At 46.0% G+C, this 25,447-nt stretch overlaps 8 protein-coding genes across 11 annotated transcripts, besides 2 other annotated features; 6 read left to right on the plus strand and 2 right to left on the minus strand.

The window, feature by feature from the left end:
- Window positions 1-3,578: 3,578 nt before the first annotated feature.
- Window positions 3,579-3,629: a microsatellite.
- Window positions 3,630-5,891: 2,262 nt separating this feature from the next.
- Window positions 5,892-7,932, plus strand: TSTA_080370 (florfenicol exporter, putative). 2 transcript variants are annotated; one of them, XM_002488788.1, is made up of 3 exons: window positions 5,892-6,599; window positions 6,660-7,683; window positions 7,761-7,849. In XM_002488788.1, exons 1-2 carry the CDS (start codon window positions 6,180-6,182, stop codon window positions 7,674-7,676), a joined length of 1,437 nt encoding a protein of 478 aa, XP_002488833.1. In that variant the 5' UTR covers window positions 5,892-6,179; the 3' UTR covers window positions 7,677-7,683; window positions 7,761-7,849. The 2 variants fall into 2 exon arrangements, with proteins under 2 accessions (XP_002488833.1, XP_002488834.1); XM_002488789.1 differs by having other exon boundaries at window positions 6,660-7,932.
- A 104-nt stretch (window positions 7,933-8,036) lies between these two features.
- Window positions 8,037-9,300, plus strand: TSTA_080380 (porphobilinogen synthase, putative). The gene is made up of 2 exons (XM_002488790.1): window positions 8,037-8,235; window positions 8,309-9,300. The coding sequence occupies exons 1-2, from the start codon at window positions 8,098-8,100 to the stop codon at window positions 9,239-9,241; spliced, it is 1,071 nt and encodes a 356-aa protein (XP_002488835.1). The 5' UTR covers window positions 8,037-8,097; the 3' UTR covers window positions 9,242-9,300.
- A 1,669-nt stretch (window positions 9,301-10,969) lies between these two features.
- On the minus strand, window positions 10,970-12,418 carry TSTA_080390 (uncharacterized protein). 3 transcript variants are annotated; one of them, XM_002488792.1, is made up of 5 exons: window positions 11,904-12,418; window positions 11,751-11,844; window positions 11,607-11,697; window positions 11,288-11,520; window positions 10,970-11,230 (listed from the first exon to the last, which is right to left on the minus strand). In XM_002488792.1, exons 1-5 carry the CDS (start codon window positions 12,261-12,263, stop codon window positions 11,124-11,126), a joined length of 885 nt encoding a protein of 294 aa, XP_002488837.1. In that variant the 5' UTR covers window positions 12,264-12,418; the 3' UTR covers window positions 10,970-11,123. The 3 variants fall into 3 exon arrangements, with proteins under 3 accessions (XP_002488837.1, XP_002488836.1, XP_002488838.1); XM_002488791.1 differs by having other exon boundaries at window positions 11,288-11,523; XM_002488793.1 differs by having other exon boundaries at window positions 10,970-11,520.
- Window positions 12,419-14,457: 2,039 nt separating this feature from the next.
- Window positions 14,458-16,241, plus strand: TSTA_080400 (2-amino-3-ketobutyrate coenzyme A ligase, putative). Its single transcript, XM_002488794.1, has 2 exons — window positions 14,458-14,688; window positions 14,745-16,241. The coding sequence occupies exons 1-2, from the start codon at window positions 14,586-14,588 to the stop codon at window positions 16,154-16,156; spliced, it is 1,515 nt and encodes a 504-aa protein (XP_002488839.1). The 5' UTR covers window positions 14,458-14,585; the 3' UTR covers window positions 16,157-16,241.
- Window positions 16,242-16,393: 152 nt separating this feature from the next.
- TSTA_080410 (uncharacterized protein) lies at window positions 16,394-18,884 on the plus strand. Its single transcript, XM_002488795.1, has 2 exons — window positions 16,394-16,577; window positions 16,633-18,884. The coding sequence occupies exons 1-2, from the start codon at window positions 16,520-16,522 to the stop codon at window positions 18,675-18,677; spliced, it is 2,103 nt and encodes a 700-aa protein (XP_002488840.1). The 5' UTR covers window positions 16,394-16,519; the 3' UTR covers window positions 18,678-18,884.
- Window positions 18,885-19,163: 279 nt separating this feature from the next.
- TSTA_080420 (porphobilinogen deaminase, putative) lies at window positions 19,164-20,721 on the minus strand. The gene is made up of 2 exons (XM_002488796.1): window positions 19,921-20,721; window positions 19,164-19,836 (listed from the first exon to the last, which is right to left on the minus strand). Exons 1-2 carry the CDS (start codon window positions 20,625-20,627, stop codon window positions 19,302-19,304), a joined length of 1,242 nt encoding a protein of 413 aa, XP_002488841.1. The 5' UTR covers window positions 20,628-20,721; the 3' UTR covers window positions 19,164-19,301.
- A 443-nt stretch (window positions 20,722-21,164) lies between these two features.
- On the plus strand, window positions 21,165-21,948 carry TSTA_080430 (uncharacterized protein; the record flags this gene model as incomplete). The annotated part of the gene is made up of 2 exons (XM_002488797.1): window positions 21,165-21,629; window positions 21,654-21,948. The coding sequence occupies 2 exons, from the start codon at window positions 21,165-21,167 to the stop codon at window positions 21,936-21,938; spliced, it is 750 nt and encodes a 249-aa protein (XP_002488842.1). The 3' UTR covers window positions 21,939-21,948.
- A 150-nt stretch (window positions 21,949-22,098) lies between these two features.
- Window positions 22,099-23,236, plus strand: TSTA_080440 (uncharacterized protein; the record flags this gene model as incomplete). The annotated part of the gene is made up of 2 exons (XM_002488798.1): window positions 22,099-22,299; window positions 22,484-23,236. 2 exons carry the CDS (start codon window positions 22,099-22,101, stop codon window positions 23,234-23,236), a joined length of 954 nt encoding a protein of 317 aa, XP_002488843.1.
- A 507-nt stretch (window positions 23,237-23,743) lies between these two features.
- Window positions 23,744-23,774: a microsatellite.
- Window positions 23,775-25,447: the final 1,673 nt, after the last annotated feature.

Genomic DNA, 25,447 nt, shown 5'->3' on the forward strand with positions numbered 1-25,447 from the left:
ATTTTCCTAAGCTTGATAAGTAATGTGATTAGTGTGGGTAGAATTTACTCTTCCATCTGAGTAGTAATTTATAATAAGGCGGTTCAGCATCGAACTGATTCAAATATAGATTAATTATGTGGTGGCGTTACGTAAGATCGATCGATTTATGAGAGCACAGAGAGTTGATTCTTGTTATGAGCTGACCTCATATTGATGTGGTTCGGACGAAGCCCTCACTGTAGAATCTGTATCGATTTCATTCGCTTCTGCACCCAGGACGCTGGAGCGCAGCCTGACAGCTCGAAGTCATTCCCAAATGTCGAAGGTTCATTCCGATTACTGATCTGCCCCTTAACAGGACTTCATGTCTTGGCACTCATGTGGTGTCTATGGATATCCGGCGCCGAACCCAGCCCAGCATGAGCGTTCCCCTTTTTTATATAAACTCGTACAACAAAATCCTGTTGTCTAACTTTCTTTCCTTATGTTGTGTTTTCTGTTTGATCCATGTCCATATAGTGAATATTAGGCGGGACTAACCTGTAACAATTCTACTGGTTGGGCGTAAAGCCTCGTTTGTAATCTGGGTTATTTGACAGGTTGTACGTAACGACCTCTAGATTGGCTGTATATTTCAGGTAATCTTGGCTAAGGTATAATTAGAGTTCTGGTACCCCGTATGTGGGTGATAAGTGATAAATAGCTCACTCCGCCCGATATCAGACCACAATCTTATCAATCCAATGAAAACATGCCTAAGTCTAATATTAGGGCAGAATTGGTCCAAGCCGCCGAAGACTTATTTAAAAACGGATGAACTGAATAAGCTTAATGATGATTGGCTTATGCTTAGCAAGTGGATAAAATGTATAAAACTTATAGGCCTTGAGACACATAACTGGTCAGATAAGGGAAATGCCGAGCTAGTAAAATTATTAGCATGCCGTGATAAAGCGAACTTCGAGGGCAATACAGCATTGTATCTAGCGATAGAAAAGGGCAATCAGGATATCATATCCTCTATACTTTCTAGACCAGAATACAAGGAAGCAGCGCTAAGTGCAATATCCACTAACCGCAGAGGGGAATCTGCACTTCAACATGCCAGAACAAAGTCGTCATTGGAGAATGTTGTTGAAACAATTGAGGATTGTCTCAGAAAGACGGCTGGACTCACCTTCATCGTAAATCCGCACAATATTACATGTACTGACTCTAGCAAATTCGACATTGAGCTAGTGAAAGGCGCTATCAAGGCTAAGGATGCGGACTTATTCCAACACTACATTTCTCTCAATGGATGGCCAGAGTTACTACTCAGATGGCAAGACCCTGACACCCACAATACAATATTGCAATGGATGTTGGAATTTAATTTTCTCATTAACAATGACACTGTCTATGTGTAAAGAATATGATCACAAGGTCACGTGATGACTAGTGATTCCGAGGCTAATTATAGTCTCAACCCCTGAGTTGTATGTAACTAGAGAGACAAGCAATACACAGAGATTCAACGCATCGAATCATCTCCTTATTAATACTGACAAGCAACTGATCATTGATCACTATTACTGAACGATATCAATCCTCTGAGTCTATACAATCCATCCACCGATTTCTTTACACTATGAATCCGATAGTGACACGAATTTTAACATAAACTCTGACGTTGTCACGGCTACACACTACTACATGGCGAGGATTCTCCTCGACTTTGCGGATCAAATAAACAATTTCAAAGGCTTTATCAACCATCCTAATAAGGATATGGAGACGGCGGAACACATAGCCATAAGAACTGATCAGATGTTTTATCTAGACCTCTTTCATAGTAGAGGAAGCGATATATACGCTAGGGATAAGGATGGCTATAACGCTCTCTATCGTGTTTTAACAGTAAAAACGCTACGTGACATCACTCAGGTGGATTCAATATTATGTCTAGACAAATATTATTCGAATAATCCAGGAAAGATAGCTGGAAGGATTAGTAACCCAAATCATAGGGATCTGATAGGGACCAAGGGCAATGACGGGAAATGCGCTCTTCAGCTGGCCTTAGAAAATCGCGAGGATGCCAAACAGCTGGTCCAGGTGTGGCCACAACTTCTCACCACGCTATCAAAAGAGGATAAAGTCATGTTGTATGAGGAGTGCAAATCGCAACTAAACCAATGGAAGATTGTGGAAACAAAACAAACCTTCTGCAAAATAAGGAGGGAAATATTTGGTACCCACTACGAGCTAGTGATTGAATATGCCTTCCACCTCATTGTTTTCATCTTGAAGCTCTTTTCAGGTGAACAAAAGGACCTAAATTCACCGGTTCCCGTTTCAGCGGGGTTATGCATTACAAATCATTAGATAAGTTAGAAGAGAACAAGAACCACGACGAGGATCAAGGATTAGCTGTCATGGTGCATTAAACAAAATAGTATGTCAACCCTAAGCCTGCCATAACGAATCGCAGTCAATAACCAGCAGATCTGACAGACTTGTTACAGTGTATATCAATACCGTCCAGCATGGTGGGGAAAGTGTGGATATTCCAGCCGCAACAGCAGAAGGAGAAGATTTTAGTACATTGCTATTCCATACCCTACCTTGTGTGCTTGCCTGCAGTGATCCCTCTCGAACGTATCTATACATATCCCTCGTACAGTTGTTTGCAAAAACGGTGCACGCTTTTACTCATTTCAATTATTTGACATGTTTCACCCTAAACTTGATCAGGGAAAGTGCCGGATTAAGGATATTCCCTACGTTTCATCTGACTGCATTTTACTGTAAGATAACATGACGTCACTCGAAACCCCAATACGTTGTAAAAATTGATCGACTTGATAATGGAACTTTCCGTGCGAAACTACTGGTATAAGGGTTTCTGGCGGAGCCTGTCCACAACATCCTGGCTTCACATTCCTATCTTGCTATCTTACATTTATAATACAGGTACTACTACGTTAGTAGTCCGAAAATCCAGCTTTATCAAGGACGCGACGGTGCCAAGCTAGATCAATTCATTGCTATGTCTAATCTAGGTGATATTTAACGAGAAAACAAAACATGAAGAAGGGAATACAGGAGTAAGTGCGTGATTCCGCAGCGGTGTTGATATATGTACGAGATCACGTGTAAGGTTCTGAGGCATCAATCAGGCATCCACAGATTGAGCTGCCACAGGTTGTATAACATGAAACATACATAAAGTGGGTAAACTTGATTTGTAAGCTCAATCTTGTGTCAATAAGTGCATTTATATCTTGAAACTTCCTTATGACCAATGCCGTACGATTCTCCATCCCGTCCTAAATACGAATAGTTCATTAGTTCATCTTGATTTCCCAGGATAGTGTACAGTCACGTGATATTTTAGCTCGATAGCTGTAACCCTAACCCTAACACAACACCTTGGTTCAAGTAGTACTAGATTCTGCCTAGCGTCATGTTTGGGAAATGTGACAAGATGTGACAAGATAACCTGCCTGTTGGGTTTAGCGTTTAGACTCATCAGTCATACTCTGTAGATTGCAAGTTACTATGTAGTACAGTATTACCCACCCCCACTTCTCGACTCTTGAAGGCCCCCGCTCCAACAACGACGACAACGACAACGACAACGACAACGACAACGACAACGACAAGGCCCACGTAACATATCCACCATCCTTAAGTTTTAGAAAATGAACGTTGTGACAGCTTTTATTGGCGGGGGTCTTCATGAAATTGTCGCTGATGGGATACAAACACCAGTACTCCGCCAGCAGATTTTAGGTAGTGATATCAAGCCATAATTGTGTTTGACATGAAGTTAATTCGCCTGATACACTGTACTATATTAGTGACCAAAAGAATGATGAAGTTCTGATTTTCAAGAACTATGACACCGAGTCGGGTGTCACCAGATGTAAGCCTCGTTTTATTTTGCTGTATAGCCTCATGTGGATTGCTGATACTCTACCAGGCGCTCCTCATTCAGCATTCACCCCCGTTGACTACCCTGGAGGTCCTTTTAGAAGGCAGAGCGTGGAAGTTAGAGCCCTTGTGTTTACAAAGCAGCCTATCCACTAACCTGAGCAATGCGGATAACCATAATATGTAGTCAAGGATGTCGCCGTTGTTAGCCAGGCCAATTTTCAATAGTATCGAAAGCCTTAAATTACAAGTATTGGCTAGTGGTAAATTTTAAAGCAAATAAATACCACTAACCTAGTCGGGCCTGTATAATAACGTATTGAACCCCCGATTATATAGTCCCCGCCCTAACATCGAAGTTTCTAATAGCGTGACCTACTTTTAGCGTAGATCATCGTTCAATCTAGATGGAGTGGGTCGATGTAACTCTGTGGCCTATTTTCGATGGGGTGGCGGCATGGCGGGGCTCAGGGTAATTAAGCATTTGAAGTCGGAGTTTATCTTAACTAGTTGAAAACCCACAATATTACTATACGACCAAAAACGATACCCCGTTAATGGGTGGTTAATATTAGTGGTAATATAAGGCTTGTCACTAGTTCGAACCGCTAAACGCCAAGCCGGCTGACCGGCCTACTAGGGGCATTGTAAATACGTATTAGAAGCCCATTTTTATATTACTATACTAATTCACACCCAACTTTTTACATACGCAAATCTTACACTACTGAGTCATTATCTGGTGCTAAAACCAAATATACTAAATTAAGAAATTCAAGACTCGGGTGGAGAGGCTTCTTGGGACTTCACCCATAGATGACCCTGTCCTGTTCGACCCAGAAATCGAGCCGACAAACAATCTGAGGAGGTACGAGACGGACAGACTGGGCGAGCTGAAATTGGAACCTCTGTAGGAGGTTGGATTGGTCGGATCGAAGAAGGAGGATGTCTCAAAGCCTTGCGAGTAGATAGAGGTCGGTGTTGAGACGAGGCTAAAAAGTAAGTAGGTGGTTAAGCGTGGTTCAACCGGCTATATAGGGGGTATCGAGATGGTTCCCAATTTAGTGCTGGTATAAACAAACGAAAGTTACATGGTGTAACATCTACTTCTGTCACGACAAGGATGTTGATTTGTTGTATGTTGCTAGTAATAATTGTCCTAATTCTCAGCCTTTCTACCCTTGTTTGCAGAGCTGGCCATCATTCTCGTGCAACTGAGCCAGAAACGATTGGCAATGGTCGCTTTGAACCTCCCACTATTAATGAATCGACTGATTGCAATTGTTGTCTGCCGCATTAATGCTTTACTTCTCATGCAAGTCGTAATCACCGGCCGTGGCTGCAGCTATCCTGGGAATCAATTGGCTCATGATAATTGTCAATTATCCCTCTCTTTATACCTCACGGCGAAAGACAGAAACATGGGTCTAGCCTAATTTATATGGGATATTATATTTATGTATGAAACGAAGCTCTTACATAACGCAGGGCCAATTCTACACGAAAATTAAGTTACACTTTTGTAATTACAAAATAACCTGGGCCCCCTTTTATTAGATTTAACGGATGGCACCTCCAGCGTTCCAAACCCTAGTTCGCTGAGATCACTTGGGAATGGATCATTTAATTAAGCGACCAATGAATACAGCTTAGCAGCCTTAGCTAGATAGTCGTATGTAGATGCGAGTTCCCAGATCAGACACGTCCAAGACCTCGTTTGTCTTGGTTCACTGTCATGTAGTTATTCCGGATAACAGCAATTGAGCAAGGATTGTTGTACCCCAACATCCAAACATGTTTTCTGCTTGCATACAAGTATTTTGTTTAATCTATCTTCATCTACTGGCGCAGCATCTAGCCTGATTCATTCGGTGCTTATTCCCAAACTGTATACAGACTATCCTTCTTACTGCCAAGCTAGTTGATAGCGTTTGTTATGGTTGCATACTAGAGCCGTATAGGGAGGAGTCATACAATGATCTCTGTCCAAGCACACGAAAAGCGCCCAGTTTATTTTGGGCTGGGAGAAAGGGTCTGAGCCTGAGATAAGGAGTTGGCGCTACTGTAGTACTGTTGCAGCGTGGCTTAAAGCGCCGACCTCATTTCCCTTCTTTAACATGTGTCTCGCTCCTCGGGTGAATTAGAAAGCAGGACCAAATGGCAAAGAGTCAGATTTTGTCAGTCTTGCTTCAAAGGGTCCCCGCTAGATTCGTCCAGTATAGTTTGCTACCACCTCATCATCCCTATCCCGAGGCACTTTCAGCAGCCTGGACGCCCCCATGACAGAGGTAGGCCCTTTTGTCCCAGAAGAGGTCAACTTTGCGCCCAATGACCCAGAGTACCCTAAGAACTGGCCCGATAGTCGCAAATTCTTCATCGTGTTGCTCGTCAGTGGGTTCGGATTTTTGACGCCAGCAACCTCATCGATGGTGGCTCCTGCTCTGGACCAAATCGCCACTGATCTTCACATTACTAATTCAGCCGAATCCCAGCTAATCCTCTCAATATTCCTACTGGGACTGGGTGTTGGGCCTTTGTTGCTTGGACCACTAAGCGAAATCTACGGCAGAGCTCCAGTTATCCGGTGGGGAAACCTGTTTTACCTGGTCTTCAACACCGCTGGGGGTTTTGCACGAACAAACTCAGAAATGCTGATCTTCCGACTTCTCGCAGGGGTCGGCGGAAGTGCCCCTCTAGTCGTAAGTACCAAACCCTTCCTGGGCTCGACATAGGGGGCCTAATAATGTCTTCCCGTACAGGTAGGATCTGGGGTCATCAGTGACTGCTACCATCCGGAGCAGCGTGGCTTTGCTGTTTCGATCTACAACATCGTCCCGCTGCTCGGGCCCGCCTTAGGTCCGATAGCTGGAGCATTCATCACCCAATCCATCTCATGGCGATGGGTATTCTTCATTGTCTCCCTAGCTGATGTAACCCTACAACTGATGGCTGCGGTTGTCTTACGTGAGACGTACCCCCCAGTACTCCTGGAGCATCGTAAAAGCCTCCTGTTCGAATCGACGGGTAATCCTAACTTACGAACTCCATACGACAACGAACGGAGCCGTGATTTGCGAACGGTGCTTCGACAGTCTCTTTTCCGATGCCTGCAGCTGCTGGTAACCCAGCCCATTCTACAGGTCCTCGCTATCTATCTTGCGTACGTCTACGGGTTGATTTATCTGGTCTTCTCCACATTCCCATCGGTATGGGAGACGCAGTATCACCAATCTAGCACTATCGGCTCGTTGAACTACATCTCCCTTGGGCTGGGATATCTGAGTGGGTCCTTGATATGCGCGGTGTTTGTGGACCGCATATACGGAGAGTTAAAGGCTAGAAACGACGGGAGGACCGAGCCGGAGTACCGCGTCCCGATTATGGCGGCAGCTTCGCTCCTCGTCCCCGTAGGTATCGTTCTATACGGGTGGAGCGCTGGAAAATCACTCTTCTGGCTTATCACAGACATTGGTGGGTTCATTTTCTCCTGCGGCATTATCATGATCATGCAGTCTGTGAACAATTATGTCTTAGATGCCTACCCATTGTACGCTGCAAGTGCAATTGGCGCAGTCACCGTGGTTAGGAATATCCCAGGCGTTGTATTTCCACTTTTTGCCCCCTATTTATACGACGCCGTAGGATTTGGATGGGGCGGTAGCCTTCTGGCTCTTGTTGCTGTTTGCATCGGATTCCCGGCCCCCGTCATTATATGGATATATGGGAGGAGGCTGCGGATCTCCAGTCAATTTGCCTCGAATAATGAACGGGAGTAACACAAAGGCGTGTATTTCCATTACCATGGATATGTATTTTTCGGCTTCTTGTTCATCATACTTACCGGCTCCATGAATCTCCAGCTTGATACTATTGTGTATAATCTCCAGTCATCCGCTTCATTCCAACTCCCGAGTGACCACGCAACACTTCCTAATTGGACAGCGGTTAATAATGGCTAATGGAAAATAAAAAATGGCCAAGTGTCGGTTGCAGTTCTGTCCATTTCGGGGTTCCTGACGGGTTCCCCCCCCCCTCCATGGAGAAACAAAGGAGAAATCTGTGTGTCACACCATAGATCTCAGAATTATCTTACCTGTATATAAGTTGACCGGCCCTTCCTCCTTCTGCAACTTGATAGCTTTTCATTTACACCCATTCGACTTGTTGAATCTCTGTTCTCTCCGAGGTATCCTTTATATGATGAATCAAATGGGAAGCGATCGCCATTTTACCAATGCCAGGAATGACTTGGCGGACCTGATTTCAAGCCCGCTGCGCTCAGGTTTTGCACACCCTCTTTCACGATCCTGGCATCGTGAGCGGGAAATAACCAAGGTATCAATGATATGGCCAAATATCCTCGCTAGCATCACATCACCGCCTTGCTAATACATAGGGGAATTGCTAGTCCATGTTCATACTCCCCGTCTTTGTCTCCGATATCGACGACGAAGAGAGTCCAATACCTCTTCTTACAGACATTCCCCGCCTAGGTCTTTCCAAGCTCATTCCATATCTCCAAAAATTGGTAAATCTAGGTCTCCGCTCCGTTATTCTCTTCGGGGTCTTAGGCGACAAGTTGAACCCTCCCTGTAAAGATGCCACCGGCACCGCAGCAGACGATCCCAAAGGGCCTGTGATCAGAGCCATCCGCTCTATTGGGGCTCACTTTCCCTCCCTCTTCATTATAACAGATGTCTGTCTCTGTGAATACACCAACCACGGGCACTGTGGAATCTTCTCCAGCGCTCATGGCGATGATAAAGTAAGCACGGATAACAATGCATCCGTGACCCGGATTGCGGATATCGCACTCGCATACGCACAAGCGGGGGCACATTGTGTCGCACCCTCAGATATGAACGATGGCCGAATCCACGCTGTTAAGAGCAAGCTCATTGCTGCTGGGCTCGGAGAGCGTGTTTTGCTCATGGCATACTCGGCTAAATTCAAGAGCTGTCTGTATGGACCGTTCCGCACGGCCGCTGGCTCCACGCCTTCATATGGTGATCGTGCGACGTACCAGCTTCCCTGCCATGGTGGGGGTCTTGCTCGTCGTGCGCTTGTCCGGGATATCAACGAAGGGGCGGATGTGATTATGGTCAAGCCAGCGGGAAGCTGTTTGGATGTTGTGTTTCAAGCCAAAGAAATTGGCAAGGGAATACCGGTGGCTGCATATCAGGTTAGTGGTGAGTATGCAATGATTAGGGCTGGGGCGGAGGCTGGTGTTTTTGATTTGAAAACTGCCGCCTTCGAGTCTGTGGAGATGATCCTGAGGGCCGGTGCCAACATAATTATCAGTTACTTTACTCCAGCATTTTTGGGCTGGTTAGAGGCATGAGGCCATCCTAGTTACTCGAATAGTTTGCCATTTATCTCTCCGAAATGCATTCCATCTTCATTAAAGGTTCAAAGTTCACGTCCTCAATTTGCAATCGCCACGGGCCAACTCGGTGCCGCTTAACCATATAGACGAACACAAATCACCCACTCTTCCCAATCTAATTTAGGATTAGTTAGGCTAGATGCTGCGCCAGTAGATGAAGATAGATTAAACAAAATACTTGTATGCAAGCAGAAAACATGTTTGGATGTTGGGGTACAACAATCCTTGCTCGATTGCTGTTATCTGGAATAACTACATGACAGTGAACCAAGACAAACGAGGTCTTGGACGTGTCTGATCTGGGAACTCGCATCTACATACGACTATCTAGCTAAGGCTGCTAAGCTGTATTCATTGGTCGCTTAATTAAATGATCCATTCCCAAGTGATCTCAGCGAACTAGGGTTTGGAACGCTGGAGGTGCCATCCGTTAAATCTAATAAAAGGGGGCCCGGGTTATTTTGTAATTACAAAAGTGTAACTTAATTTTCGTGTAGAATTGGCCCTGCGTTATGTAAAAGCTTCGTTTCATACATAAATATAATATCCCATATAAATTAGGCTAGACCCATGTTTCTGTCTTTCGCCGTGAGATATAAAGAGAGGGATAATTGACAATTATCATGAGCCAATTGATTCCCAGGATAGCTGCAGCCACGGCCGGTGATTACAACTTGCATGAGAAGTAAAGCATTAATGCGGCAGACAACAATTGCAATCGGTCGATTCATTAATAGTGGGAGGTTCAAAGCGACCATTGCCAATCGTTTCTGGCTCAGTTGCACGAGAATGATGGCCGGCTCCGCAAACAAGGGTAGAAAGGCTGAGAATTAGGACAATTGTTACTAGCAACATACAACAAATCAACATCCTTGTCGTAACAGAAGTAGATGTTACACCACGTAACTTTCGTTTGTTTATACCAGCACTAAATTGGGAACCATCTCGATACCCCCCATATAGCCAGTTGAACCACGCTTAACCACCTACTTACTTTTCAGCCTCGTCTCAACACCGACCTCTATCTACTCGCAAGGCTTTGAGACATCCTCCTTCTTCGATCCGACCAATCCAACCTCCCACAGAGGTTCCAATTTCAGCTCGCCCAGTCTGTCCGTCTCGTACCTCCTCAGATTGTTTGTCGGCTCGATTTCTGGGTCGAACAGGACAGGGTCATCTACGGGTGAAGTCCCAAGAAGCCTCTCCACCCGAGTCTTGAATTTCTTAATTTAGTATATTTGGTTTTAGCACCAGATAATGACTCAGTAGTGTAAGATTTGCGTATGTAAAAAGTTGGGTGTGAATTAGTATAGTAATACAAAAATGGGCTTCTAATACATATTTACAACGCCCCTAGTAGGCCGGTCAGCCGGCTTAGCGTTTAGCGGTTCGAACTAGTGACAAGCCTTATATTACCACTAATATTAACCACCCATTAACGGGGTATCGTTTTTGGTCGTATAGTAATATTGTGGGTTTTTAACTAGTTAAGATAAACTCCGACTTCAAATGCTTAATTACCCTGAGCCCCGCCATGCCACCACCCCATCGAAAATAGGCCACAGAGTTACATCGACCCACTCCATCTAGATTGAACGATGATCTACACTAAAAGTAGGTCACGCTATTAGAAACTTCGATGTTAGGGCGGGGACTATATAATCGGGGGTTCAATACGTTATTACACAGGCCCGACTAGGTTAGTGGTATTTATTTGCTTTAAAATTTACCACTAGCCAATACTTGTAATTTAAGGCTTTCGATACTATTGAAAATTGGCCTAGCTAACAACGGCGACATCCTTAACTACATATTATGGTTATCCGCATTGCTCAGGTTAGTGGATAGGCTGCTTTGTAAACACAAGGGCTCTAACTTCCACGCTCTGCCTTCTAAAAGGACCTCCAGGGTAGTCAACGGGGGTGAATGCCGAATGAGGAGCGCCTAGTAGAGTATCAGCAATCCACATGAGGCTATACAGCAAAATAAAACGAGGCTTACATCTGGTGACACCCGACTCGGTGTCATAGTTCTTGAAAATCAGAACTTCATCATTCTTTTGGTCACTAATATAGTACCACCGCATCTCCGGATTGTATAGAAGATGTTGTGTGCAAGCTGTGAACTGGGGTTTGATGTGATCAGTTTCAATAAGATCTGACTCCTTCACCGTTCTTCCATCACAGACGGCTAAAGGGCAATCGTCGATAGGGCCGTTGAGTGGGCGCCATAAGCTTCTCACTGGGTTAGTTATCATATTGTAGATGCGTGTTATAGATAGAGAGATATTGAGATAAAACAAAGATGTGTGTTTCCTTACTTAATGATTCGGACGCGACCTCGCAAAAGCTCATCTACCCTGTGCGGGAAATGAAGTTGAACTCTGCGTTCTGCACCGAGAGGAGATTGATCTGTCCAATAATTAAACGTGATTCTCACAATTACAGGTTCGTGATTTTCATACCAACGTGGACTCGTGCTGTAGGACCAACGCGACGCAGAGCATCGGTGTAATCAATCAAACGACCCGGCTTCTCGTCCATGTCCATCTGCCTCGTCTTTGGCGATATTCTTCATTAGCCGCTTATAAGAGATTAAAGGGTAATTAAGTGCTCACTCTCCAGTCAAATATGAACACTTCGTCTGCTCCATCGACAAGTTTCTTTACCAGGTCAACGCACTCAGGGAGGTAGACCTGCTCAATGTTTGCGCTGTCCTTGAACTGTGCAGGACTTAGAACAGAGTGATGTTTTGCGGTTATAAAACCGTGTATATCTAGACTGAAGTTCTGCTCCTGCCCACGGAGATCGAAGATTACCTGCTCTTCGCCCTTTTCAAAGACAAGGTTGTGCCTGCGCTGGTCTGGGGCGGTGTCGGGAATCGCAAGGAAGGTCTGAAACGGACGTTCTTTCTCGTAGAGAGGAGACCATTTCAGGTACTCAAAACGTGCTTTGGTATTCCTAGATGAAGGTTCCATTGCTAAGTTGTAACAAGGGAAAATTTAGATGCTAGTGGTAGATAGTAGTGTTGGGAAGCCTTCGTGGGGAGGGGAAGAGAGATGGGAACAAAACCTCAGTTATTTGGCTCACACACGTAGAAATCAACGATGAAGGTACGAACTGCAAGTGCACTGCAGTGGCTCAAGATAGTATGGACACTACACATCAGGAGACCATTGCATGTCATCCACTTGACAATCATTGGTGCCTCACACCCCTGCAGCAAGCTACTTGAATTACATCTTCTAGTCACGGATTGATTCACGCAGTCCAGTTGATTGCAAAACAGTGCAACCATGCATACTCTTTCATGCTTTCTTAGTTGATCCGTTACAGCAGTCCGTAATAGCCAAATATTCTACTTTTTGCCAAATAATTTTAGTTTGAAATTGAGCCATCAACATGTTCTGTAAAGAGTGCAGAGTTATGTACCGTTTTTACAATCAACTGTATTATCTGGCACAGGCTGCCATACATAATATAGTGCAAGTGGCACGGACCTGGGTCCATCTCGTTGTTCGTAATACAGAGGGGCGTCGAGATACGTTAGGATTGGTTGAACTCCTCTAACATTGCCTGCAAAGGCTTCTGATCTTTAAACCATGGAGAGATTTATCATATTGTTTTGGCTCGTGGCAATACTGTGGCCATTCATCTTTAATGGATTGAGACTGGATTCGTCCCCGTCGTATACCGGCCAAACAGTGAATCAAATCAGTGCATTCTTCACGTCCAGAGTTTTCATTTGAGGACGCCGACTTGATGTGGTGGTTTGATTGATGTGGAGCTCGGATCAGGCCAATTTCACAACCAACTACGGTTTATATTGAGGGGTTTTATCATGCAGTATATGTAGTAAAGCATGTGGCACTGTGCATGCGGCGCAGGTTGCGACCACGTCAGTTGCGTTGCCTAAATACACATGTCTGCGCATGCGGCGTTTGTAAGCGGACATGCAAGAAAGGCTTGCTCGGTGTATATATAATGTCCCAATTAACGAGGGCGCAATAATCTCCACTCAGCAAGCACTCAGGACACTAGCTTACTGGTCTGGTCTTCAAGTCCACGAATCACGATAATCTACCCGAATATGCCCTATAGTCCGACCGCTTCAACCGTGATAGTACCCACCATGAGCCTGCAGGGACAAGGTCATATATATCCATTCAAAAAGGCTGTTGCTACCTTCTAGCTAGTCCTCCACAGGCAACGATCTTCCATGTGTGAAGGCCATTTCTCCTTCATCTTGATTCAACATTGAACATATTCGCGTGCACTATGGAGTGGCGTTTAATGGCGGAATTCTCATTTAATGGAGAAAAAACCAATGGATAATTCGTCCGAGAATGTGTAATTAATCACAAAACCACCAGCGATGTGAGCTGCACTACGCCGCGTGGGAGCGATCGCTGTAAATCAGTGTTTGATTATGCTTGTTATTCAAGGGTCAGAATGGCAATTACAGGCTTGTGAAAGATATACTAGAAATAGCCTCCTATGAATAACATCACAGGGATCTCTGGTTTTTATGATTTCTTGTAAGACTTTTTAGTATTCTAGGATGTCCCTGTAACCAGGTATGAAGTTTACGGGAAATACATCACAGGTATCGCAGAGAACGATCCACCCAAGGGACCGCAGAGCCCGAGACTCACAGGACAAGGATACAAATCCAGTATACCCGGGCACAGTACATTGTACCCAGGCTTACAGTATAATGTATACGAGGTCATGTTTCCGGATGCCCTCAGATAGAAGCCTAGCAAGGCTATACACTGCATGCATATACTATAACTATAGTCTTATTATTATTCCTATCGACGTAGCCTGGTTGTATTTTCAGGGAAACCTGCTAAATGACGGTGTTACATCCTGTAAGAGACGAGGAAAACTCAGTAACACTTTGTCTATGTTTGACGCTAATGTATATTGGTTCTTTCAGCCGGGATATCTCGTACTTCCAGCCTTCTTCTCGCCGTCCCCACTGGAGTATGGAATAACGCAATGAATTCGGGAATCTAGGAGAGAGACTTGCCCGCTGTAGCTACCGGCGCAGACATGCATAGGCTTCTGTTTTGGTATTTGTTTTTAACATGCCCTCAGTATTCAGTTTACGCACATGAGTTTTGGGAATCTGAACGTAATAAAAGTTGCGGCTTCCAGTCAGCCTGATTTTGTTATTTAAAGACAGGATATATGCTTACCGACTTTGTCTTTGGTAGAGCTTTTACTCTGTGGAAATCGTTTGTAGATGCCCGGAATAATTGCCTAGCTAGAATCTCAGCTGTATATTTCCAAAGATGTTTACTCGCATTATGTCCATGTCCTCTATCAAAGGCCGTCTAGGTCTACCATGCCTTTCTACGGTGTCCTATTCGACCGGTATACCGAGTTTCAAGAAAGGTAAAAGATTCACAACACCGGGATCATAGAATACAGGAGAGCTGATAGATCTTCAGACTATACGCGTCAAGCAGCCATCGCCCAGAACGAGATTTTCCATGGAACAAACATATTTGATTATCGTCAAGCCTACAGATTGGCACTCGACGCAAAGAAAAAGGACAAAACGTACCGTCATTTCAACAATATCAATCGCTTGGCGGACGAATTCCCCCGGGCTCACACTTCTTCCCCCAAGGACAGAGTCACAGTCTGGTGCTCCAACGACTATCTAGGAATGAGTCGAAATCCTGTCGTCCTCGACCGGATGACGAAAACCCTCTCTAAATATGGAGCCGGTGCAGGGGGCACCCGCAATATCTCTGGCCACAATCAGCATGCTGTTGACCTGGAGCGGATTTGTGCAAGGCTCCATAAGAAGGAGGCAGGCTTGGTATTCTCCTCCTGTTATGTGGCTAATGATGCTACACTGTCTACGTTGGGAGCCAAGCTCCCCAACTGTACCATTTTATCGGATAGTATGAACCACGCGTCGATGATCCATGGGATTCGGAACTCGCGAGCGAACAAAATCATCTATGCCCACAATGACATGGAGGATCTGGAAAGAAAGCTAGCCAGTCTTCCACTAGAGGACCCGAAGATCATCGCGTTGGAATCTGTCTACTCGATGAGCGGAAGTGTTGCGCCACTCGAAATCGTCTGCGACCTGGCAGAACGCTATGGGGCAATCACCTTCCTAGACGAGGTGCATGCGGTGGGCATGTACGGTCCCCACGGTGCTGGAGTAGCAGAGCATCTTGATTTTGATGCCCACCGTAACTACTCTGGAAAGGGAGGTACAATCCTCGATCGAATTGACATCATCTCTGGTACCTTCGGCAAGGCTTTTGGGTGTATCGGTGGGTATATTGCCGGAGACGCCGAATTGATCGACTTTATCCGGTCTTATGCCCCCAATTTTATTTTTACAACATCCCTACCACCCGCAGACATGGCTGGCGCCGCTGCCGCCATTACATACCAGATCGAGTACCCCGAGGATCGCATCCTGCAGCAGCTTCACGTCCGGGAGCTGAAGGAGAAACTACACAACGCTAACATTCCGGTGGTGCCTAATCCCTCACACATCATACCTATCCTGGTGGGAAACGCCGAGCTGGCAAAGAAGGCCAGTGACCTGCTGCTAGCGAGATGGGGCATCTACGTGCAGGCCATCAATTACCCTACTGTACCGCATGGGCAGGAGAGGCTTCGCGTAACCCCCACCCCTGGCCATACCTCTGAGCTGCAAGAAGAACTGACCGAGGCGCTGACGGATGTTTGGCAAACACTCGGTATTAAGACTGTTGCGGACTGGGAGCGGGTAGGCGGCTTTCTTGGTGTTGGAGACCCCAAGGTTACCAAGCCCAGTCCTCTATGGACAAAGGAGCAGCTGGCAGGGCTCAAGTCAACCCCGGGTACTTAGAATATTATCACTTCGATTTCCAAAGAAAATGTACTAAGAACAAGAAACTATAGGTCTAGACTAATTTATGTGGGTTTTTATAATTATGTATTAAAGCAAAGCTCTTACATACATCGGTGTGATTTTACAGTAATTTTACAATTTTGTAATTACAAAAAAACCACACTAGTATTTATATGTAGGAGTATATAATTCCTCGCAAGTGGGCTGTTCACTTTCGGGGTGTAAAATACCTGCATCCTACGTGTGACTATATCCTTCGCCTCAGTTAAAAAATCGCAAGTTGTTCTCGAGCCCAACCTTCTTTTGTCTTCTTATATCCCAAACGACCTTTGAGATCTTCTCGATACAAATCTTCGCGAAATGTCGTTTCTTGACCACCAAACAATCTTCTTCAGGATCACATATCCAGATGAGCAAGGTAAATATTAAGCAACCATTTCTTATACAGGTTATCAACTAACATATCTCGCAAGAATATTTTGCAGTTGTTAACTGGCGACAAGCTCCTCCTCTTGCTCCACTCGGCCCCCAAGTGCTTTTCCGATGCATCGATGTGGCCGTGACGATGGTGGAATTAGCCCCCTCATCTCACCTGGAGCCATGGGCGCCGCAGAGCAGGTGCCCATGTGCAATATACTGCGTGGACACTCGCAGCGGCCACAGCCAGAAGATTGATCTCAGCAGTAACAACAACTCGCTACCTTGGCATTTTCTTTTCAAAATCCCCGGGGGTCCATTCGGCCCTATGGTCCAATATTTTGTGAAGCTGGTTCTCTCGACTACTAGCGGGTATCTCTCGCGATGCGACTTTCTTGAACGCCGGATGCTTGATTGTCACTGGGCATCCCAAGTGATGGGGTTTTACAAGCCCCGGCAGTATGTCAGTGCCCTGAGTCTAGAGGGTGAGGGAGCAGGCCTACTGGCAAATGTATCCTCCTCCATTGGCGGAATTCTACTTCGTCAAGGCAATAATGCTATGCCTGTCACAACGTGCTTAGAGGAGCTCGATAGAGAGCTTTTTCTACGCATAACCGCACCGTTTCTCTCAAAAGAGTCGATCCCACGGAAAGTCATAGCCCTTGTGGATGGCCGTCGAAATCTGAATTTGTCTCCAGCGGCGGAGGGGATATTTCGTGCTGCACGAGCCCTGGGCATTGGAATTGTCGTCGTGGACCAGACGGGGCATTGGCTCCAGTCTAAGGACCATGGATATCTGCGAGACGACTTCTTGGCAATCGACATGAAGATTGACGATAATCTTCCCGGGCGGATTGTACATGCTATTCGTCAGTATGGGATATCTGTAGACGGCATTACCACCTTCTCTGATAAGTACCTCCTCCCAACTGCTCGTGCAGCAGCAGCTCTCGGTTTACCCACTTCTCCGGATAGTGCAATATTCAGGTGCACTAATAAATACGAGACTCGGAATCTGGATTCTTCCAAGGCCTCCCAGGTATACCGAATTTCCAGCCAGGAAGGCCTGGAGGAACTCATTGCAAGCTCAGAGAGTACCTTGGCCTTCCCCATGATTGTGAAGCCTTGCAGTGGAACATCGTCTGCAGGGGTATACAAGGTCAACAATGTCAATGAGCTACGCCTTGTCGTCAACCAGATGATCTCTTCTGCAAACCTCACTAGCAACTACGGGCTGGATTTTCTCCTCGAACCATACATTAACGGCCCTGAGGTCGATGTCAATCTGGTCCTTGTAGACGGGGAAATCATCTTTTCCGAAATCAACGACGACTTTCCCAGTCCTGGAGACAGCAGTACCGCCCAACTCACAGACACGTTCATCGACACGACGAACCTGTTTCCTTCCGCATTGCCGGAAGACGAAAAGGCATTACTCCGCTCCCATGCCTATGACGTGGTATCTAGCCTTGGCTTTCGAAATGGGGTATTCCATCTCGAGGCGCGCGTGCATAACTCTTCCATGGGGTACGCGAGGGGGCACAAAGGAGGACTGGCTGTTGACCTCCAGTTGAAGCACAGGTCCGCGAATATTTCGAGTCAGACCGGTAATGCCACCAATACTATTCCCAGCGTATTCCTCATCGAAGTTAATGCGCGAATGCCAGGATACCAAGGCACGACCGCAATTGAGCGCGCTTACGGGATCGATTACTACGCCACATACCTCCTCGCTGCAGTAGCAGACTACAGCCGTATGAGAGATCTCTCCATACCATTCCACAGTGACCTCAAGCACTGGTATGCCGTTGTGCGACTACATTCGGATCGAGGTGGTATATGGATCTCCGATGATGCATGTCAGGAGCTCCTGGACCGGCGTCCTGATCTACAAGAGAACGTATCCTATTGTCGCTGCTGTTTTCAGAGGGGACAAGAGGTGTACCAGTCCACGGCGAATGACGTGCCGTTTATTGCATACTTCATTGTCTACTCGCGGCGAAGCCGTCAGCACCTGCTTAGTGTTGTGGATGTTATCAAGAAGAATTTTCGGTATGAACTCATATCCAAGGATGAAGTGGGCTCGTCTGTGGGCAAATAATTTCATGTGGTTTCGCTTGCACATGACTGCAGATTGACTGAGAGGAGTATGTCAGCATTTTTCACCTTATCGCTGGATTGGAATTGTGTGTTTTCTATTGATGTTTAGGTGGCAATAGTAGAAAGGAGAAGATCGTAGATTCGCTAATAACTAGTTGTCTCAGTAAACCAACTCTTGCAAGGAACATTCCTTTTCTATTTATATACCAATATCCTCCTTCCCTACAGTTCTAGCCATTCCATGACTCCCAGAAACCGTTCCCAAACGAACCTTTAGACATGTCTACCGTGGTGTTGAGCAGGCCTTGTTCAGCTCCAGTGCCAAGCCCGGTTTTGAGCCACACCAAAGAGCTTCCCTAGCCATTGCCTACTTGCAACATTTCCATTACCTTCCTTCTCTGGGGTATATACATAGTTATATAGCAATATATATATTCAACCTCAGTCTAATTTTAATTCTTTGGGCATCCCTTGAATAAGATCGTTTGCTAAGGCTCTTCCATTCAATAAGAAAAAACTATTTATGTTTGGGTAATAAAAATATCTACTTCTACTCATCCTATAGTCTGCATTAATCCATATTGGTTGTGTAATCCATTTCCCGGCCCAACACACGAGTCATCGTTTACATAGCTTTAAAGATATCCAGGATCTGAGCACCACCGAGATCAAGAATCTTTTTTCCAACAGATTTCCCGATGGTCTCAGAATCGGCAGTACATTTGACCTGCCCTTTCTCATGAGCCCGAATCTCCATACCGCCATCTGGATGTAATAAAGTTCCTGTAAGATACAGGGTACCTTCATAGTGATTGTCATTGACGTTTGGTTCACCTTTAGCTGGGGTGCGTACAAAGGCACTATGAACGCCAATGGGAGCGGAACAGCCACCTTGAAGGAACCGTAGAAGAGCACGTTCAGCCAGACAGCGAACACGTGTCGGCCAGTGATCAATACACGCGACCAGTTCTCGGGCTTTTTGGTCCTCCTTGCGGATCTCTATTCCTAGAGCTCCTTGTCCGACAGCATATGTATAGGCTGGCCCCGAGAGGCGTTGGGTAATGCGGTGTTCCAGGTTTAGCCTAACAATGCCGGCAGCTGCAACAACAATTGCCGTGTAAGGGCTGTCATTTGCATCCAATTTAGCCACTCGAGTATCTCTGCATGTAGAAACAGGTTTTGTTAGCAGTGGGATAAAACCAAAGAATAGTTGGATGGAAATGATATGTCCAGGGCTTACTCACACATTACCTCGACATTCTTGGATGATCAAGTGGGGGCAGTAGTGCCTTAATTGAGCGGTGCGACGAACAGAGCATGTCCCAACTACCGACCCAGCTGGGAGTTCTTCCAGAGATTTATATGGAAGACCAGCCTTAACCAATAGAGCGTCAGTGGGGTCGTTGCGATGAGGAAATGCCCCAATCTCACAGCCATCGGGGAGAGTGGTCGGCACATCTTTTAGGCTATGGACAATAAGATCGATGTCACCCGCCAGGAGCCGCGCCTCAATTTCTAGAGTCCAAAGACTCTTTGCAGTGTCTGCAGCCGTTTGTTTATTACCATGTGCCTTAGCAAGGTCCCGAAATGCCGAGGTTTTGTCTCTATCTCCCTGCACGCTGTGGGTTGAAACTGGGAAAGTAAAGAAGCCATGGTGGGCTTTGTATAGGGCTGCTGCAACAGAGGAGGTCTGGATCAAGGCCATTTTGGAGTTCCGGCTGCCAACGCGTACGGCTTTGAAGACGTCACTTGCTGGACACTCTGGGGGCGGACGGAAAGGTTGGTCCGGGTGGTCGTTAATATGGTGGACCATCGAATTGATGTGCGATAGTGCTGCCTTCGTCAAACTTTTTTGCTCCTCATCGCCGAGCGGATAAACGGTGGCGGCGGGCGCATCATCGCTAGGGCTGGAGGCTTTACTGAGACCCTCCAACTTCAATGATGAAGACATTATCCTCAGTGTTATGGTGAAGTGGCTAAGAATGAAGAGGTGGCGTGGTTAGCAGATGGCCTGGTTTATGAGTGCCATAGGAACCAAGAACTGTGGAGAGCGGGCGAACCACCGGATCTGGAGCCACGGATATTTGATACGCTAATCCCAATCTGGATACCATTACTAATCCATGAACTTATCCCAGCCGCTGCTCAACCACAAGTCGATGCATGAACAAAAAGTGCATGGTGCACGATCAATACCCTGCACCAGCTGTTGATTCAGCCTCGTCGACAAGGCTGAAGATATTATATCCCATCTAAATAAATATGGCCAGCCCCAGTTCCAATTTTATTACTTATTGCTTGGTTGAACTTAACCACAAACTCGGATTGCTAGCCAGAGAAAGTCTGCCGAATTGAGTCGAAACAGCTGTAAGAGATGAAGACATATTGTGTACATGAGGATAAGCTAATTGTATAAGACCTCTTAAGTTGCAAATATCCGAGAACACCTGGAAATCGGTTCAGAGAACGACCAATTTACACAGGAGCCATGGCCGACCTAGAAGAAGCCTTCCGACAAGCTATTGATGCTACACCTGATGATCATCCAAACCGAGCGATGTATTTGAATAATCTTGGAGCCTATCTTGGCAATCGATACTTTCGTACTGGAGCCATGGCTGATCTAGAAGAAGCCATCCAAGTAGGACGACGAGCTGTTGATGCGACACCAGAAAATCAACTAGATCGAGCAGGACGATTAAGTAATCTTGGTGCCTTCCTTAGTAAGCGGTATTCCCGCACTAGCGCCATGGCCGACTTGGAAGAATCCATCCAAGTGGCACGACAGGCCGTTGAAGCTACACCAGACAATCATCCAGATCGGGTAGCACGGTTAAGTAATCTTGGAGCCTTTCTTGGTGAGCGATATTCTCACGCTGGAGTCATGGCCGACTTGGAAGAAACGGTGGAGGGGTCATTGCGGTTGAAGCCTAGGCCGCTGTCCCCCAAGCTCGTTAGTATGCATGATATGTGAAAGGGGGGAAGAAGGAGAGACAAACAAGGCCTCGATATAACTCAGAAATTTATCGGCGTATCTGTCTGCGCGATCACGAGGAATGGCGCCTTTGATGACTGCGTACCCGGACTCGGACTTCCTCCGAACAACCCCTCGGCCGCTAAACCTCCGAAAAGCCCTAACTCAAGCCCCAACGAGAGGACCGAGCAGCTCCCGAAGTGGGCACATCTACATACTGTGAGCATGATCATGGTCATGATACTCAACTACCCAGAAATAGTGCCCGACATTAACTTCGTATTGTGAAGACAAGTAGAAATCAGCATTTAAACACCATGCATACATCCATCAATCATCGACGAGCCATCTCACCAACCGAGTATCGAGTCAATAGGTGAATATATCAGCATGTCTACAACAACCACCCACCACCACCCAAACCACCCTCCAGGCCCCGAAGCTAGGAATGGCCCTCGACGGCCGTCCAACAAACTACAACGACTTCCGCGACCAACTCAACCGCGACCTAAACCCCTGCGGCCCCAACGACGGCGGCCTCATCGTCTGCAAAGGCGGGCACATTCTCTCTGACAATTCCATCGAGAAATGGCTGATGAACCACGCATCCCCGCCTGGACACCCGAATGGTTTGGCTTCACCGACAATGGTATGAAATGGCTCGCCGATCACGGACTGAAATGGGAAAAAGTATGCGCCGAACCGGGTGATTTGATTGTCTGGGATTCGAGGACGCCGCATTATAATGTGCCGCCGACAACGAAACAGGATCGGTTGCCGGTTTATACGTGTTATATGCCTGTTAGGGATGTTTCGCAGGAGGATTTGATTAGCAGCATACCCTGAGCCAGGTTGCCGGTCTCGCTTCCGATGCCTCAGCGGTGGCGCTCGATTCCCAACAGCCGCCTCTAGTGGCTCTTCAGCTACTCGAGCAGGGACGAGGTTTACTTGCTGCTTCCGCATACGAGATGCGCATGGATATAATGAATCTACAAGAAGCGGATCCCGTCCTAGCAGAGAAGTTTATTGCGGTCAGGGAACAATTGCAGTCACCCATTGTGAGCGAAACAAATATAGAACAAACGGATCGACCGTCCTGGAAATCACAGTCCGATCACCGTCATAAGGCGGATGAGCAATTTGATAAACTCGTTGCTGAGATCCGTGGTAAACAGGGCTTTGAAAACTTCGTAGGCGCACCTAGTCTCGAAGAAATGCAGGACGCTGCAGCATCAGGGCCGATCGCTGTGATCAACGTTAGTACATATCGCTGTGATGCGATTCTGGTTGAGACACATCAGACCCACGTCTTGACATTACCTAGTCTGAATCGAGAGGAAATCAAGGAAAAGACTGTGAATGTACATCTGGGAAGTCCCGAACTTCTGCAATGGCTATGGGATGTGGTAACAGAGCCAGTACTCAATGCCTTAGGATATATTGACCGTCCTTCAAGCGACCAGTGGCCTCATTTCTGGTGGATTCCGACCGATCTCTTGACCCGATTTCCGCCCCACGCAGCCGGATATCATGATCGTGCATCCGGCCAGACAGTAACAGCACATCAAAGATTCTTCGCGCCATAATGTTTGCCACCTCTGCTCCTCATCGGACTTCGAGACAGAGGATGAGCTTGATGAGCATTTAGGATTTGAACACTTTTTCTGTACATTTTGCAATCAAAAATTTGGTACACCAGCACGATGTGGACAAGCATAATATGTGTCTTACATGTCGGCGATGTTTCCAAACTTCTTCGAATCTGAAAAGTGTTTGCTCTCCTGCTTCTTCAATTCCAAATAGTCACTGATAGCTTCTTTTCCAGCACAAAATCACGCATGCCGAGAAAAGAGTCGATTGCCCTGGATGTTCTAATCGATTTACGTCGGAGTCGGCGATGATTTTGCATTTAGAGGCTGGAACATGCGAATGCAATGCTGACCTCGATAAGATCACTGAACTAGCTTTCGAGTGCCACCAGTCAGAATTCTACAGCTCTGATAATCCAGACTTCAACTTCGAATGTCCAACCTGCCAGACACCGTTTCGTTTTATGAGTGGGCTCTTACAGTCGGATGCACATGCAGAGTAACAAAAAAAAAAAAAAAAAAAAAAAAAAAAAAACTTTTTCGCTTTCCTGACGCACTGCCAAGAAACGCCACAACAAAATTAGGTTAGTGTAGGAATAATGTTGATCCGGAGATATTACAACACATATTGATACAAAGTTTTGTTTACAATACACGTATGGTGATAAAATTCATTTCTAGCATATTCGATCGCCTGCGGGTGAATTTTGGAGGGGTTGGTTTTAAACGGACACTTTCTATTCCCCTTCTTACTTACTTACAGAATTGTATCATTTACACATCTAACAACAGTTCTCAATGGGAAGAAAATGTCACTATTCAACCTCACTCCCCTCTCTCTAGGATCTCTTTCGCCAACAGCCCAAACTTTTCATGAATCATGGAAAAGTTTACCTGTCGAGATTCCATTCACTCCCCTCAACACCTTGACCGGCTGTCGGGAACGGCTCGAGCAGATGCTGTCACAACCCGATGCCTACGAAATCACAATTGCTAACAACAACAACAACAAATCTTCTGGCCCTTCTGAAGATACAGTACTGGGCTTTTTATCACTCAATAAAAAGGAAAAAGCACTAGAACAGCTTTTTGTTCACCCCTCCGCACAGCATCTTGGGCTCGGTGGGATATTGCTCGAGGTGGCGAAAACGAGGCTACGACGAGAGGATGGAGGGTTCTGGCTTAGGACTGCTGAAGGGAATTTACCGGCCTGTAAGTTCTATGAGAAAAATGGATTGCAGTTTGTGAAGAGGGAGAGACATCCAGTTTACGGCCATTGGACTTATATATATGTTTGGCAATGATCTAAGTTATCATTCTAGAAAAGGCTACTTTGGATAGATTAGACTAGCATATTATATTATCAGAAATTAGACCTTGAACCATCTGCAGTCGGCCTCCACTATTTAAGATTGATGGAGGTATGCACTAACTAGGGGTTATATGGGGGTCAAATTTGGCGGGTTGTAATGTAGGTTACGCCATAGTTACGTATTAATATATGCATTATATAACCCGCTGCCAATATGGACGCATCTCCAATGCAGGTGCTGTGTGGCTCACCAGTGTGGGCTGAACCGGAGCAGTAGCCAAGAGCCCACTCACCCCAATAAGTGGTGGACTTAAAATAAAATAGCAGGTAGACAACACTTGGCGTTAGGGTCCGAAAATACTATTAGTTGACCCCGGTGATTTCCATAGTACGTTTTTATTACTGTCATACAGGGATCATGTTATATTGCCGTAATTTTTATAGCCAATAACTTGCTACTTATATAGGGACTTCACTCATTATAGTAGGCGTTCTCCTAGTAAAGTACCATACAGAGTATTACGCCATATGTATACTAGGAAAATCCTTGGCTCTGTTTCAGAAGAAAGAGAGAAGTGTGAGTTGTAACTCTGAACCTGCCATCCACTGTACAACATGCAGAAAGCGATTCTTGTGATGAGAGTTTGGTTGAAAAATGGCTGTTGGGGATATTTTTGCGTTTCGTGAAATCTCGTGTACATTGATATGCTGCAAATCCCATGCATTTTGAAGATAACCATTTAATAGTATTGAAACCCCTCCCGGAATCCACGGTCTAATATTACTCTGAAGCACCACCTTTCCTCGCTTCGTACCGGCTGCTTGGGTCTCTACCTGGTTTGTCTGGGCGTCAACTTATGTATGTTCTCTGTTCCTGTGGACTACGAAATAGGATT

This window comes from Talaromyces stipitatus, genomic scaffold, assembly GCF_000003125.1.
Source record: "Talaromyces stipitatus ATCC 10500 scf_1105507295569 genomic scaffold, whole genome shotgun sequence".
Lineage (NCBI taxonomy): Eukaryota > Fungi > Ascomycota > Eurotiomycetes > Eurotiales > Trichocomaceae > Talaromyces > Talaromyces stipitatus.